General features: G+C 39.8%; 1 protein-coding gene across 1 annotated transcript in view; it reads left to right on the top strand.

Moving 5' to 3' along the window:
* The window catches only part of KIF6 (kinesin family member 6), a 162,530-nt gene that overhangs the window by 19,685 nt on the left and 125,803 nt on the right, over nt 1-17,042 (top strand). The window contains exons 5-10 of the mRNA XM_035108133.3: nt 1,200-1,309; nt 3,423-3,552; nt 11,467-11,673; nt 14,730-14,873; nt 16,089-16,175; nt 16,393-16,496. Of these exons, the coding sequence (XP_034964024.1) occupies nt 1,200-1,309; nt 3,423-3,552; nt 11,467-11,673; nt 14,730-14,873; nt 16,089-16,175; nt 16,393-16,496 (782 nt within the window). The remainder of the gene's footprint in view (nt 1-1,199; nt 1,310-3,422; nt 3,553-11,466; nt 11,674-14,729; nt 14,874-16,088; nt 16,176-16,392; nt 16,497-17,042) is intronic.

Here is a 17,042-nt window from a genome sequence, read left to right as displayed (position 1 = left end):
GTAGAGGTGGTGTCCCTTGTAATTTGTTGTCCATGGCGGGCCTTGGGGAAGGGGGAAACAGTAACAGTGAGTTGTCTTGCCCAAATATTTGTAATATCCATAACCTTCCGTGTCTTCCTACAGCAGACAGCCTAGTAAAATAGAAAATAACTCACCACCTCAGTAAGTCATTCTTGGTTGATAGGATCATATTTCATACCCAAACAAAGGGGCAATATGAGTTGTTTTCTGGCTTTCTACCTTCAGAGAGACCCTTTCCACACTGATGTTCTGCCAGGGAACCTCTACAAGTTGCAAATAATTATTGTGCAATCTAGGATGTATAGCAGTGCCTGTGGGGCACTGCCAGGCCTACTGGGCTCTTTACTGTCCTACATGAACGGATCACAACTTAGAACACAACCGGTATTCTCTTGAGGCTGCACATTGCAAAGAAGCATTGGTAATGGACAGCAAACTGTCTTTCATTGATCCTTGTCCATCATTGGTAATGCTGTGCTGCTTGTTGCTGATCTCTGTAAACTCACATTAATTCTTGACCCTTTGCTTTCAGACCTATTAATGATGGCAATTTTGTGCCATTTCTTTAGTCTGAAGGTTCAGAGATGCACATGGAGATTGGAGGGCTGGTGGCTGATGTCACACCGATACTGATAGCTACCTAAAGCAGTGAGAAGTGATGCTGTTCCCCATGTGGGTCCAAAGGGGAAGATCCCTTTCTTGGGCTCTCTCCCAAATGAAAGATTGTAGGTTTTCAGCAGACTATTGTTTTCTGCTCCCCATCAGTTTTCAGATTGTCTGAGCCAACAAAGCAATTCAAGAGGAGAATTCAGACAGATTCGTTCAAAGAGACATGGAACATATATATTTGTACAAGTATGGAACCATTAAATAAATGTGATAACATATTTTGAGGAAGCTTAATAAGTAACCAGTTGTGCTGCTTTTGCTCTTTTGTTATAGTCTTACCATGTTCTGTTCTTAATTTTATTACTGTCTTTTTCAGTATGCCAAAATGCTTATAATGAAACATTATAATAAAAATGGGGGGGGGGGAACCACCTTCTAATAATGTGTGTAAACCTTTCAAAGAAGGACATATTGTAAGAAGGTAAATAACACAAAATATGTGCTGTCAGTGTATCCTAGGTTTTTAGATAACTATTGATCCCATCTTTTTTATTTTTCTTCCAATTCAGGATAGCAGCAAAGTATACACAACACAAATTTCCTACTTAGAAATTTATAATGAGTGTGGTTATGATCTGCTGGACCCGCGGCATGAAGCCTCCAGACTAGAAGATTTGCCGTGAGTGAAACATTTTTAAAAATCACAAATCTTTTCAAAAAATCCAGCCTTCATTAGATGCCCAATTACATTTTTCTTTTAAAAAACCCACAGGTGCTTTCAGATTTAGGTGTGGTTATTCTTAATGTATTTCCTTTCCCATACCTTTTAGAAAGTAAATGTGTCAGTTTAGCATTATGTTGGATCACATTCATTTAGTGGGAACAATTGAATTAAAATGTGTATTTAATAGGGGTTGCTGTGGGTTCTGAAAATAGTTCTGAATTTACAGAGATGTCATTTTTTCACAGATACATCTAAAACAAAGAATATCTGTGATTTGAAAAGGGCTGTAATGGTTTCTAGACACCATTGACAGTTAAGAAAATTAGACCTGACAAATATTCCTACTGGACACTTGGATTTTTGCACCCTGGCTTTTTTTTTTAAACCAATACGTACAACTTTTTCCATAGTGGCAGAAATATGTATGAGTTTGATTAGATAGTATTATGTCATGGTCTCCAATGTCAAACTGTCCCTCTTAAAAAAGGGGGGGGGGACTGAGAGAGGAAACTATTAATACTCTTCAGTATTAATAGTTTCTTATCATTCAAGTTGCTCCTACTAGTTTTATATCTATAGAAGTTGTCTCCATTCCTCCAATACAGGTAAAAATGTCTAAAATCCATAGGAATTAGTCCTAACTTGGACCTTGATATGGAAAAGTACTGTTAACTTATCCATAATGATGGAGAGGAGGCAGAAGCAGGATTTTTGTTTTTTCTATAAACAAAGAATGTTTTCATTTGGCTAAGTAGATGGAATTTGTAGACTTCTTTAAAGCTGGGTGGAATATGCATAAAACAGAATTAGCCAAGTTGTACTGTACAGATTCTTTGGTTGCATCAGCCAAGCTGTAAAACTAGTAAGAAAACCTAACATATGAGGCCTTGTTTTGGTAAGAAACACACACAATCATGCACAATCTTGGGTCTAAATGAGGTTTACAAGTTCACAACGATCAAGTTTCCTCTTTGTTAAGTTGACATAAAACTCTAAGCATCTTGGGGCCCAAATGCTGAAAGTAACATTTCTCCCTATGCCAACCTTCTTGGATTTTAGGATCTGTGTGATGGAGGCCAAAAGTAAAATGGGATAGAGCCTTCTCAGTGGTGGCATCCCATTAATGGACTGCCCTCACTTCTGGAATACAAACTCACCTCTTAGGTACAGACAACAATGTTTAGCTTTAGGTGTCAGCTGAAGGCATGCCTCTTTGATAAGCCTTTTTTGCAGGGGGTGGTGATGTAGTGAAGCCAGTTACTAATAGGATTATCTGTATTATTAGAACTGTCACAAGAATTTTTTAGCTTGTATATTATAATTGTGTAATGATCCTTATTAGTTCATGTTTTATGCTGTAGCCTGTCATTCTTGAATCAGGGCCAGTCTTTAACTGGAAGAAAAGAAATAAAATCAAAGATAAAGGGGGAAATGAAAGGATGTATTCTGAGATATTGCCTAGGGAATGTTTCATGGGCCTATTTCAAGGTGCAAATATTAACTGCAGGGTCGCACTGTTTTTTGGTAGTTCTGATATAAACACATGGAATATTTTGTTTCACCGAGAGACACAATCTGAGGGTTGCTTTAACCGGGAGTCCTGCATTGTGGGGGTTGGACTAAATGACCCTTGTGTCCCTTCCACCTCTAAGATTCTACGATTCTATGTTCAGAATATATATATATAAATCCAGGATATCTGTGCATTTACTTATTCACAAAATACATTATGGATTCTTTAAAACGGCTGCAATATATTTTGTGCCCAAAATGCTGACATTAAGCTTTACTTAAATCTTGTTGTTGTTGTTGTTGTTGTTGTTGTAGTAGTAGTATTGTAGAGCCAGTGTGGTGTAGTGGTTAAGAGTAGTGGAGTCTCTCAGCCTCACTCACTTCGCAGAGTGTTTGTTGTGGGGGAGGAAGGGAAAGGAGATTGTTAGCTGCTTTGAGACTCTTTAAGGTAGTCATAAAGTGGCATATTAAATCCAAATTCTTCTTCTTCTTCTTCTTCTTCTTCTTCTTCTTCTTCTTCTTCTTCTTCTTCTTCTTCTTCTTCTTCTTCTTCTAGAAAGGTGACAATAATGGAAGATCCTGATCAGAACATTCATCTGAAACATCTCTCTTTGCAGCAAGCAACCAATGAGGAGGAAGCACTGAACCTTCTTTTCTTAGGAGACACTAACAGGATGATTGCAGAGGTGAGAATCTTTGGCTGTAAACAATTCAATTTTCCTCTCGTTGGACTCAGAATACGTAACATCTTTATTTCTTCTCTTTTGTAAGTCATTTAACACAAGACAATCTCGAAGTAATTTACAATCAACTTTAGAAACTTTTCAAATTCCATCAAATGCCCAGGTGAAGAGGAAAATGTTCACCTGGTGCGATATGCATCTCTGGGTTATTTGTGGGGCATAGGAATTCGTTCATTTTTTTTTCTTCAAAATATAGTCCGGCCCCCCACAAGGTCTGAGGGACAGTGGACCGGCCCCCTGCTGAAAAAGTTTGCTGACCCCTGGTCTGGATGAACATAGTCTGGATGTATTCTTGTTGGGAAAGGCAGTCAGTCATTTTTGTGGCTCCAAGCCTCATAAGGGTTTATATGTTAAAACCTGCACTTAGATTGGGCCTCGAAATGTATAGGCAGACAGGGTAATTATGTTATTACTAGTGTTATGTGGTCAACAATGGAGGAGTGTGCCTTTGGGGGTGAAGCCAAACTGTTGGAAAGTTGCTGTGGCTGTAGGGACCGATATGGGTGAGACATGTTTTGTTGCAGCTGGGGCAGATGTAAGTGTCTGGTTATGCTGCTGCAGTTGCAGCATGGCATTTCTTCTCTCTGTGATCCTCCTAGTGATCATTCCTCTTCTGGTCACTGCTATGGATACATGACATGTATGTCTGTCTCTAGGCACTGTGATCATCTGCAAAGGATTCCCACACAGTGGGGTTGATCCAGATATCTTTGTAACACAGAGTTGGTCTGCCAATGGGCCTGGTGCCTGAAGCCAGCTCAACATGATAATAAATCTGAATTGATTGTATATTGCATGAGATCCATGCAAACTCTGTTGTATGGAAAATTGAGTGCATGCTTGGATCATAGACCAATGTGAATTGGGCAATCATGATTTTGAGGCTTGAGGAGATCTGAGCAGACGCTAGACTTCTTCATTCAATCCATTTCGATATGGCCATTACCATATGGTGATAGTAGAATACATTGTGTTATGAGAAGAGCTGTGAGTGAAGCCAGCAAGTGAGGAAAAAGGAATGAGATAACATGTCCACATCAAGTTCACACATATGGTATATTAGTATGACTGTGATAGATCTTCATGGCATGATGTATATATCCACAAAGGCTCAGAAAAAGACTTCTAAAAGCAACAATGGGCATTATTAACAAGGGTATGAAACCTTTCAGTTCACTAGTGAGAAGAGCTCTTTTGCTTAAATCTATAAGACAACTTCAGAGCAGCAAAAAAAAATCAGTAGGAAAATTTCAAACACAAGACAAAAAGACTTTTGATTTCTGGCACCTGGAAAGCAAGAATTTTTGGCACATTTGAAGCACTCATTTTGGCTTGTGTAAAATGTCATGGTCTGGCTTTTTAAGATTATGTATATGTTAATACTAACACTGGATATCTGGTTATGTTATCATCCAAAAGAGAAATAAAAATAGGTGTTTTTTTTTTTTAAAAAAGGTCAGTATTATTTCTGATAAAGCAGCATACTACAAGATTGACTCTTGTCATTTTTAAAAACAAGGTTACTAACTTCATAGTGAAAGAGACAAATTCAGAAGCTACTATGGCAACCAGAAAACATCTGCAAAACATAGTCTCTAGGCCTGAAGTACATAGTCAAGTTCTTATGGCTCATTTTCATGTCCTTACAGCAAAGCCAACATTTGCAGGAAAAGTTATTAAGAAAGTTACATGCTTTTAAAATCGGAACACTAGAAGCAGTCTCAAAACTTCAGCCAGCTTTAGAGGTTTCTTAAAGTTATTAATAAGAATTGCACATTAGTTAATGCTTCTGAACTTGTAATTCTAGGTAAAAGAACCAGATTTGTTCATAATCAATTTTTTGTTTTTGAGTATATGTGTAAAATTACCCTTTACTAAATCTTTTTTCATGGAAATGCATGTATCCATGCATGGTACTGTGCAACACATTTGTCCAAATTATGAATTGGATTAGGCCGACTTGTAACTATTTGTGCCAAACAAAGATTGAGTTGAGGCAGCTAGAAATCACTAGAGTGGGTCAGGCGGACCCAAATTAATTTGTAGTGATTTGCAAAATGACATTAGAATAGTAGAATTATAGAGTTGGAATGGATCCTGAGGATCATCTAATCCAACCCCCTGCAATGCAGGAATATGCGGCTTTCCTATACGGGGATCAAATTTACAACCTTGGTATTATCAGCACCACACTCTAACCAGAGTTTAATGTAAAAGTTTTGCACCTAGTTAGGCAAAATAAGATGCACAAACATAGAATGGGTGGCACAAAACTTGACAAGAGTACAGGATGACCACAAGTGAAACGTGAATGCAGTTCAACAGAATCACAAGAAATGACAACCAGGTCATAATAAATAATGGTACCAGTCTATTCTGGTTTGGTCAGACCTCTCCTGGAGTACTGTATCAAGGTCTGTGCACTGCAGTTAAAGAAAGAGGCTAACAAACTGGAACATGTCGCAAGAAGGGTGACAAAAATGATGAGGGGTCTGAAGATCATGGCCTATGAAGAACAGTTGAAGGAGTTGGATGTGTTTAGCTTGGAGAAGAGATAATAGCCATAGTCAAATATTTGAAAGGCTGCCTGCTACACAAATGGCAGAATAAATTAGTTTTCTATTGTTCCAGGTGGTAGGATGCAAACTAACAGTTTCACATTGGAAAAATGGAATGACAATGGCATGGATTGCCTTGGTAGGTGATGGACTCCCTTGCATTAGTTTTCTTTTTAGACAAAACAAAGGTTGCATTGGGTTTTTTTTTAAAAAAAAAACAGAGGCTGGATGGTCACCTATTAGGGATGCTACAGCAGTGGATTTCCTGCGTTGTCAGAAAGTAGGACTAGATGACCTCTGGTGTACCTTCCAAATCTATGGTTCTATTTCAACAAAGCTACCACAATAGCAAGACATAATGAAGCTGCAACTTTCTTTGCTAAGAAGTATAATCAGGAAAGGAGTTGTGCTTATTCTTCTGGCTCACAGAATTGAGGCTGCCCTGATGGACCGTAGCATGTCTTCCTGCTATTGCTTCAGACTTGGCAATCCCATGAGATCGGGAAATGACCAATGGTGGATTTCCAGGTGGATTTCACTTTCTTTATGCCATTCAGCCAACACAAATGAAATGGATCTAAACTAAAGAGTGCAGTTTCTATTTACAGAACTTTCAAAATAACGTAGGCCTTTCAAGTTGAAAAAGGCTTTACGGTGTGAGTAGTTCTTTGCAGGATTTTATTTATCATTCAACAGAAAAAGTTGAAATAATGACTCATAGCATGCAAATGCTTCAGAAATCTCAAATCTTGTTTTGTTAGGAAGCTAGATCAAAGAAGGCATGCAATTTAGTCTCCAGCTTGGTATTCAGTTTTCCTTAATACAAATGTAGCCTATTTTAATGAGAATGGAAATGTTTCAGTACAGGATTTTATTGCTGTACTATTTATTGCTCTGTTCCACTATTGCATCAATTTGGGATGCTGTGCACATCCAGTAGTTTTGTCTATCAGTTGTGTTTGGGAGTTTTGACAGCATTCATATATGTTTAAATGGAAAGTAAGGATTTTAAATATCTGAAGATGACAATGGACACTTATTCCTGACCTTCATATTGGCGTTACCTCTTCTTTAGTTGCTATTATTATCATTATCTTTTAGTTTATTCTTCTAAATATTGCACATTTTAAAGGACCATTCAAGTGTTTTGAAGCATTTTGAGTTGAAAATAAAGAAGAAACTTCCTTAGAGATGAACTGGAACTTTTTTGGAGGGTGGGAATGGTTTATAATCCATTTTCTGCATCCATTCCAAATTTTCCAGAGACCTTTCTTCTCAAAAATCTCATTCATTGCTATTTTTCACTAGTAAAATGCTGATAGTTTATTATTGCTGCCAGAAAAAGACTGAATTGGCTTGAATTTTTTGAATGATTTTTTACATGTATGGTATATTCTACTTAGTTCATATATATATATAAAGAAGGTGTCATACTAAGTGGCACTGCTGGGGCTAGATCACAGGAAACCATAACGTTTGTGTAATCCCATGAATATGGAGCTAGCTTAGATTGGGTTTGGAACACAGTGTGGTTTGTTGATAAGGAAAGGATGGAATCAGTACACCCATTCATCTTTAAAAAAAAAAAAGCCCATGCAAGTATTTTCTAAGATGTACAGGGATAATTTGAACTTTGTGTATTAAATTTGATTAAATTTGATGGTGAGTGAAATCAGTGTACAAGCAGACTTCCATGCAAAATGGGACTTCGTCTTACTGTTCTCATCCCGGAATCTTTTCTGGAGAACACTCCAAAGCAGATTTTGGGGGAGCTGCAGGAAAGGAGGAGAGGAAGGGAAAGTTCCATTGCATTAGCAGAAATCTGCTATGTTGCAAATAATTTGCCTCTTCAGTTCACGTGACCCATGTTTCTCCAAATGGTTTTAATAACATGAGCAATAACCCATCCAATTCCTCAAGATTTTACGTTGCTGGTGATTCACATAGCTTTGGATGGTAATCTTTCATGTGACCACAGTGATAAATGTGTCATTACTGAAATTTATTAGTTGCCGTCGTAAATATTTGAATTTGGTATCTATCTTTGTTTTAATTTTGGCAAAGCTGCAGAATTTCACAGTACCACAATACTAGAAATGTAAGGGAATAAAAATGTGAAATAGCTGTTCAGCAGTTTTCTAACCAAAATCTGACGTATTGAATATTGTTCAAACCTATTCATCTTATTATATCCAGACATTAAAATACCATTAGTGAACAACAAGGGTTGACCTAGCATGAACCACATTGGGTATTTTGAAAATGGCATGTGATAGAGATATGCCTATTTTGCCATGTAATAGCTGAGAGCTATGCAGTTGCTGCTACTTTCTCAACCTGGGGGAAGGGAGTACAATTGTAGCCATGCAGAAACTTAAAGCAGCCAGCATAAACTCTGGGTTTGTCACAGGAGCAGTTTGAATTGAATAAAATGTGCCCTTTGTGCTCCTCTCATGATGCCAAGAACTATTGAAGCATCGTAGCTTATGATGTCATGGAATCCCGTTATAGAAAAAGTTATTTGCAAGTCACTGGAATCCATATTTTTTTTTCTAGATATAGATTTGCAATAGAAACCATCTGTTCTGAAATTGACCCATTCTGTAATCCCCTTTCATCTTCATGACTTCAGACACATATGTCTGGGATGTTTTTAACAAGACCAAAAGAGTTCTGAAATCACCAGCAAAATCTTTGTAGTGGACTCTTAACTGCTTTTTAATTTCAAGTTGTCTGAATAGTTGCCTAGTGGATATGCAATGGAGCTTCATAACGAAGATGCACAAATGGGACAGTAATCTTGCTTTAGTAGCAATTTTGATAAATGATTTTCTGTTTTTGTTACTTTGCACCAAGTTATCTATGTGTGTGCTCTAGCCAAAAAAAAGCCAAAGGTGTAGAACTACATTGCAGTTGCATTAATGTTCCACCATTGCATCTCATTAATAGTTTATGATGTTATTGGCTTACATATGATTTTGGAATTTTCTCTTTTGAGAAAATGGAACTGCCACATGGAATAGACAGTAAATGATAAGGCAAAGCATCAAGTTAAATCTTGTTAATATAATTTATGGATTTTTTTTTTTTAAAACCCACTTGCTGTCTCACATTGATTTCTATGGCATATAGTAGAAAGGGTGTGGTGATGGAAAAAACTACTTGTGGCCCAGGCATTTTAGGAAGCTGAGTTCTAGTCTTTCTGACATAAGTACTTCTTTCTACTAGGAATAAAACTTCTGCAAGCCAGAATACTTCACTCATGAAATGTGTGCAGTACTCATTTACCACTGGCCAGTATTAGTTTGAGACATCTATACAGTAACACCATAACTTACCAGGCGCCAGGCAAAAATGTCTGTTTATAACCAGGCCTTTGGCTGATTAAACTATCTGTGGCCTTTTAAATGTGTTTGTGGGAGAGGGTTATTGGTTTTCTTGTTATTTGTATGTATTTTGAGTCTTCATTTTTTAATACTGTAAACGCCCGGTGATCTTCGGAGGAAGGGCGGCATATAAATCAAATAAATAAATAAATAAATAAATAAATAAATAAATAAATAATATCTGCATTTATTTGCACATTTCATGCACCCACAATGAGATTGTGTCAAAATTGTACAAGGTGAAGACAGGCAAATTTCCCTTGTAGCAAAATCTGCTGGGATGAGTGGGGTAAGGATCCTGTGGATCTCTGCCTGAGTCAAGACGTTCCTGGCAGAGGTGGAGCAAGCCGATTGGGTGCTTGGGGTGGTGCACGTGTCCTGAGCCCAGGGGCGGAGCCAGCCGCCCGTGGGGTGGGACGAGCCGGGGCAGGATGCTCCGCGGGGCCTCTGAGGAGTCTGCCTGCCCCCTCCCACTCAGCTACCCTACTGCTGAGGGGGAGGCAGCGGGTGGACCGTTTGGGACAGCATGGAGCCTGCGGGTGCCCAATCCACTGCATCACTCCCTGGAGAGATGCGTGGCTCAGGCACACTGCAGGCCCCGCGGTGAGTGTCACCCGGCATTTTGTCACACCCTCAGTGGTGACACCTGGGGTGGACCGCCCCCACCACACGCCCCTTCCTCCGCCCCAGTTCCTGATTCAGTCGGGCTATGCTGTCATATCTCCCCCATTCTGTCTCAGTGTGACCCAGCTGGCTGAGCTAACCCTGGGCATTTTAAACTGCTCCAAGTCCTGAAGAAGGGGCATTATGGAGGGGGGATGGCAGAACAGAAGGGAGTTCTGAGAAGTGCTGCAGAGACATTTTTTGTGGGCTAAAGTAAGCATTAACAGAAGGGAGTGGGACTCAGACTGGGTCTATGGCTGCTAGCATATACAGTTTTAGAAGGGATTTAGACAAATTCATGGAAGACAGGTTTTATCAAGAGAGAGGTACAGTGGAACCTCGGTTTATGAACACCTCAGTTTATGAATTTTCGGTTTACGAACGCCGCGGACCCATCTGGAACGGATTAATTCACTTTCCATTACTTTCAATGGGAAAGTTCACTTCAGTTTATGAACGCTTCAGTTTATGAACAGACTTCCGGAACCAATTACACCCATGCTTCGGGTTAAGTACGCTTCAGGTTGAGTACTCCGCGGACCCGTCTGGAACGGATTAATCCACTTTCCATTACTTTCAATGGGAAAGTTCGCTTCAGTTTATGAACGCTTCAGTTTATGAACAGACTTCCGGAACCAATTACACCCATGCTTCGGGTTAAGTACGCTTCAGGTTGAGTACTCCGCGGACCCGTCTGGAACGGATTAATCCACTTTCCATTACTTTCAATGGGAAAGTTCGCTTCAGTTTATGAACGCTTCAGTTTAAGTACTCTGCGGACCGTCTGGAACAGATTAATCCACTTTCCATTGCTTTCAATGGGAAAGTTCGCTTCTGTTTATGAACGCTTCAGTTTATGAACACACTTCCGGAACCAATTGTGTTCATAAACCGAGGTACCACTGTATTACACATGATAGCTAAACAGACCACCCCCCCCATACAAAGACAGTATGGACTGAATTCTAGGTGCTGGGGATGAGAGCATTGGGGGGAGTGACTGGATTCATGCCCATCTTGTCTCTTGGGAACCTCTAGCTAGTCACTGTGGGAAAGCTAGACTTGATGGAACCTGGGTCTGATCCAACAGATTTCTATGTTCATAATGTGTTTGAATGCATCTTCTTGACCTGCGTTTTTAACTTAGTCACGTTTATATTTTATATATGAGCAGGAGATATCTCTCCCCCTTGCTTTGTAAGCATTTGAGTTGGCTGCAGCTGAGTTTTATTAAATTCTTTGTCTCACAGACTCCAATGAATCAAGCCTCCACTCGTTCACATTGCATTTTCACCATTCACATCTCGAGCAAAGAGCCAGGTTCTGCAACCATTCGACGCTCCAAACTACATTTAGTGGATCTGGCTGGTTCAGAGCGTGTTGGAAAGACTGGGGTTGGAGGCCAGTTGCTGACAGAAGCCAAATATATCAATCTGTCATTACATTACTTGGAACAGGTATGGTTGACGTCAGTTCTTCATTTTGCTATTACTTTGTTGTAGTAGTTTGTTTTTAGAATGTTCATGTTCCATTTCACTTGGCATTATGGCTAATCATTTGATTCAGAGAAGGAGTATAATGTCTCTCAGTGTAGTTTATTTGAGGTAATAGCATGGAGAATGTAATTTTCCTTATGCCATTTTACTGCACTGTACCTTTTAATAGAACTTCCTGCTTAAACACAATTTCAATGGCAGCTGTTGAAATGCAGTATGTAGTAATGCTTTGTGTTCCGTGACCAAAGAAAGGCAGGTGTATTTCATGGAAAGCCTAACAAAGCCATCGTGGATTTTATCCCAGCTATTTGTTGCTCAGTCATAATACAATGGAATCATATCAACGCCATAAAAAATGTACTTTGATTTTTCCTTTGCAGACACCCAGTGCTGAATTATACAACCAATATATACACTTTTTCTGCCTTAGCATTTCACGTGTTTTAGTACAGTGGTACCCTGGTTTAAGAACACGGGTGGCGCTGTGGTCTAAACCACAGAACCTAGGGCTTGCCAATCAGAAGGCCGGCGGTTTGAATCCCCACGACGGGATGAGCTCCCGTTGCTCGGTCCCCACTCCTGCCAACCTAGCAGTTCGACAGCACGTCAAAGTGCAAGTAGACAAATAGGTACCACTCCAGCGGGAAGGTAAATAGCGTTTCCGTGCGCTGCTCTGGTTTGCCAGAAGCGGCCACATGACCTGGAAGCTGTATGCCGGCTCCCTCGGCCAATAAAGCGAGATGAGCGCCGCAACCCTAGAGTCATCTGCGACGGGACCTAATGGTCACGGGTCCCTTTACCTTTACCTTGGTTTAAGAATAGCTTAGTTTATGAACAACTTGGATTAAGAACATTGCAAACCCGGAAGTAGGTGTTTTGGTTTGTGAACTTTGCCTTGGAAGCAGAATATGTTGAGTGTGTTCCATTTGTAAATTGAGTCCCCCGTTGCTATGGGAAAGCACGCCTTGGTTTAAGAACGCCTTGGTTTACGAACGGACTTCCGGATTGGATTAAGGTACCACTGTACTAATCTTTCCCCATTATGATATTCTTTACACTTTTTCCTTGGTCTTCAACTCTAGGATCTCTAATACAACAAGAGAGTTGTATTAATAACCCGTGGATAATTTATTACTACTGTGATTTATTGCTACTGTATTAAAATAGTTTGAAAAACATTATCCATTAGCCAAGTGTTCTGCTAAAAGAGAAAAGCATCACACTTGTCAGACTACAGTTTTTTGTTTTTTTACAGATTTCACTGTGGAGTATTGTTTCATAGCCCTGCGAATACTAATAGCAATGGAAGGCTTTTGTTGATTTTGGAGTGCTCGTAAACACAGTGTTCTCTCCCAGAAAGTTTCTTTAACATATTTGTAAGCCACAGAAATTGAGTATATGTCAGACATTCAAGGAGAAAAGGTGTCAGAACGGAAAGAAATGGACAATGTGCTTTGTTTAACTATGTGCTTAACACCCCCCCCCCCCCCGCTTCGGCATATGGGAATTTAAAGTAGAACATTTATATTTACTATAACTGAAATCTTTGCAAAAAGTTTACTTTGCCTTCTGTAGCCAAATTGTTGCTTTTGGACTAACCACATGTTGAATAAACATCCCCAACCCTAATGATTCTACCAGCATATCTCATTTCTAGACAGCTGCAACATAAGTCTAGTGTTTGGAGTGTGTGATGGACTCAGGTGAAGGCAAGGAAACTGAAGATCAAACCAGATAAAAAAACTGATGTTGATGGTTGCAGTTCATAGCACATTTTAAGTACCTCCTTTGATTGATGAGTTAAGATTTGGCACTTAACAGTGACTTGCGGATAAATGCTGTGACCTTCTTAAAACTGAACTTTGAAATCACTAAGTATAAACTTGAAACAGCATATTTTGTGCTTATTGAATATTAAAAGTGCTCTTAATTTTGATTTACAACATGCCTCTTAAATAAATACTGCTTTGCAGTGGAAAACAAGGGACTCCCTGCTTCTTCTTGGATAGTTTCTTGGTGGATCATAACTACAGTCTGTTTTGGTTATCCAGCAATGAGGTGACAATGTCATTTGCTAATCCAAGTGTTTTCTACAAATCCATGTGCTCAAGAATATTCAATAGCATTAGGTAAAAAGGGTCTGAATGCCAGATGTCCACCAGCTTCTATGTAGTCTTCTCTACTAACCTTTGTCAAACATTATACAGCACATGTTGCGGGGAAAAGATCTGATATGAGCAAGGCAGTAGTGCAAAATATTCCCAGTCCTGGAGATTCTACTGTTGGGTAACAGCACCATGTCCTTTCTTTGGGACTACACAGAGGCTACAAAGGGGGGGGGGGGAGAGCAGAAATTGGTTCATGCACCATTCAGAGGGAATTCATCCTGCTCATTCACTGAGGCAATTGAAACAAAGAGTGTTGGCTGAAGCAAGGAAGAAATGAGCAATGATTCAAAGCTCTAGAAGTCCCATGATCTAGCCAAGGGATAGCCAGTATGATGCCCCCCAGATATTGTCGGACTTCATCTTCCATCAGCCCCAGCAAGTGTGACCAATGGCCAGGAATTATTGGAATAGAAAGCCAGCAACATATGGAAGGCACCACACTGTCAGCTCCTGGTCTATCCTGTACTGACACATGTCCCATTTCTGTGACTTTACAGAGAGTCACAGCAGGAAAGTTCAGGGTTTTTCTTGGTCTGATATACTAATTGTTTAAGTGATCCGTAAGGCTGGGCTGCTCCTTTGGTGCCAAAATGCAGGGTAAAAAAAACCTAAAAAGTTGATTGTGTCACAGTTGGTACCACTGCAATAGTGTCAGTGCTTGATCCACTGTGCTGATCAAGAGTGAGTCTTGATGAGCCAAAGTGTCTGACATTTGCTAATGTATGCCACTGTTACAGTCTGTAAAATTCTCAGTTTTAAAGTAAGCGTTTCCAGTATTAGAATGACTTGTCCAAATAGTCAAGAGCAAAACCAGAGTTCTAAGAGTTTCCATTTCTGTTCTTATTGCAGGTAATCATTGCTCTGTCGGAGAAGAATAGGTCTCATATTCCCTACAGGAATTCTATGATGACCTCGGTGCTAAGAGACAGCCTAGGAGGGAACTGTATGACCACAATGATTGCCACACTCTCAATAGACAAAAGGAACATAGATGTATGTCCTTTCAGTTTTTATTATAATTTGCTGTCCAAGAGTTAGTATTTTAAACTTATCCATTTAATTTCATTCAAGTATGCTTTATAAGCTGATGGATTTAATTCTACCCTAAACCCTAGTTTGCGAAGTGATGTGACACTGCCAGAGTAGTTGGTAATTCCCATTTTGAACCCTATATTAAGCTGGTTCTCACGCAACACTAAGCCATACAATGGCTCAGGGCAGGGGTAGGCAACCTAAGGCCCATGGGCCACAAGCAGCACACAGGGGTCATTTAACTGGCCCACGAGCTGTCCCTGAACTGAGCCGCCCGCTCGGCGAGTCCCCGCGTGCTGCGCTAAACCAGTGCGGTGCGGGGACTCACTTTCGCGGTGCCGGAAATCGCGGTGCGAGCGCAATCCAGCCCACAGCGGGATCTCCACTGGAGTGAACCGGCCCAGGCGAGGTAAACCTTGCAGCTGCTTTACTTCTCATCTGATGCTGCTGTGCCGTGATCTAAGCTGTGTTTTCCTTATTTTATCATCCAAACTTGGGCTCATGGTATTTCTTACTCCAGTGAAAACTGGAGTAGGTATACCTAGAACTGCAGCCTTAGTTCAGGAAAATGTGCCCAAATGTAATTAAAATGACAACTTTCATTTTTTACTATTAATGTTTTTTGAACTGTCTATTTGATAATGAAGTGTCCTTCAACACCTCCCTCTGCTCTTACTGCAGAGATATGCTTGTAGGAGGGCTGGGTTCACCTACTCACATGCACAGAGGAGGGGCAGATCAGGCCCTATATTGTTAATAAAAAATTTCTTTTTATTTTATTAAATCGTTTGCATCTTAAACACTTGTATTGGTTTCATCTGCTGCATTGTGCCAAATCTGTTTGACACTATCTAGTTCCATCTTCAGTTTGGATTTCATAGACCGGAGAACATCAGTCTATGTTGCTGCTATTCTGTGGACATTGAATTTGAAGACTGTTGTCTGTTTTAAACAAGCTTCCTCAAACTCGGCCCTCCAGATGTTTTGAGACTAAAATTCCCATCATCCCTTACCACTGGTCCTGCTAGCTAGGGATCATGGGAGTTGTAGGCAAAAAACATATGGAGTGCCGAATTTGAGGAAGCCTGGCTTTAAAAATTGCTGATGTAGTTTATTAATTATATAGCACACTTACCTGTTCATAATGGTTTTAAGATTTTTTTTTTTTACATTTAGGAATCAATATCAACTTGTAGATTTGCTCAGCGGGTTGCCCTTATTAAGAATGAAGCCATTCTAAATGAGGAAATTGACCCCAGACTGGTAAGGAATTTTGGTTATTATTTATACCTAGTATTTTTCAGGAATTCAAATTAATTTAAGAAATCAGTGCAGTTTTGAAAGGTTCAGTCTGCCATCTACTTCATGTTTGACAAAATAAAAGCATGAGAAATTGTACAAGATGAGAAATTGTACAACAAAGTTTTTTAATCATAACTTTAAATTCAGCCAATAAGTGACACCTGTTTCATTGTTGCAGATAATAGCACGACTAAAGAAGCAGGTTCAGGACCTAAGAAATGAACTGGCCATGGTGACTGGGGAACAAAGGCAAGAAGAACTGACAGAGGAAGAGCTACAACAGTAATATTTTGGTCTTGCTTCTTTTTTCTCCTCTTGCTTTGAAATGTTTTAGTAAGTGGCATAATAAGAATCAGTTCAGTTCTTAGCACATTGTTTTTAAATGCTAATATATCCCACAGATTTCCATAGACCTAATTTCCAAGTAATATATTTCGGATTAGGGTTATAAACAACAGAAAGTGTCAGATTAGAGTGATTGCTTGTCATGGAATGCAGTTATGGGAATGTGAAGATAGGGGATGTTGTCGTACTGCTTATGGGAAATATTTAGGGGGAACCCTGAAGTAAACTCACTTGAGAGCCTCCGTGGCACACATCTGGATTTCTGGGTGGTTGCAGGTTTGATATCTAGTTGCCAGGGGAAGAAAGAGAACTAGTGGATGCCTAGCATGCACATCTCTTGGACTGGTGGGAAGAAGAGCAAGCAAAGGGGATGAGATAAGGATGATCTTGCAAGGTACACAGCTGTACTCTTTTCTCTGTGAGGAGGAGAGGAAAGGGGTGAAGAATGGTATCTATTTTTTTGCGGGTCTGAATTCCTGCAGT

This window comes from Zootoca vivipara, chromosome 3 (assembly GCF_965207765.1).
Source record: "Zootoca vivipara chromosome 3, rZooViv2.hap1.1, whole genome shotgun sequence".
In the NCBI taxonomy this organism is placed as follows: Eukaryota; Metazoa; Chordata; class Lepidosauria; order Squamata; family Lacertidae; genus Zootoca; species Zootoca vivipara.
The sequence above is the reverse complement of the archived record's forward strand: the minus strand, read 5'-3'. Positions and strand labels throughout refer to the sequence as shown.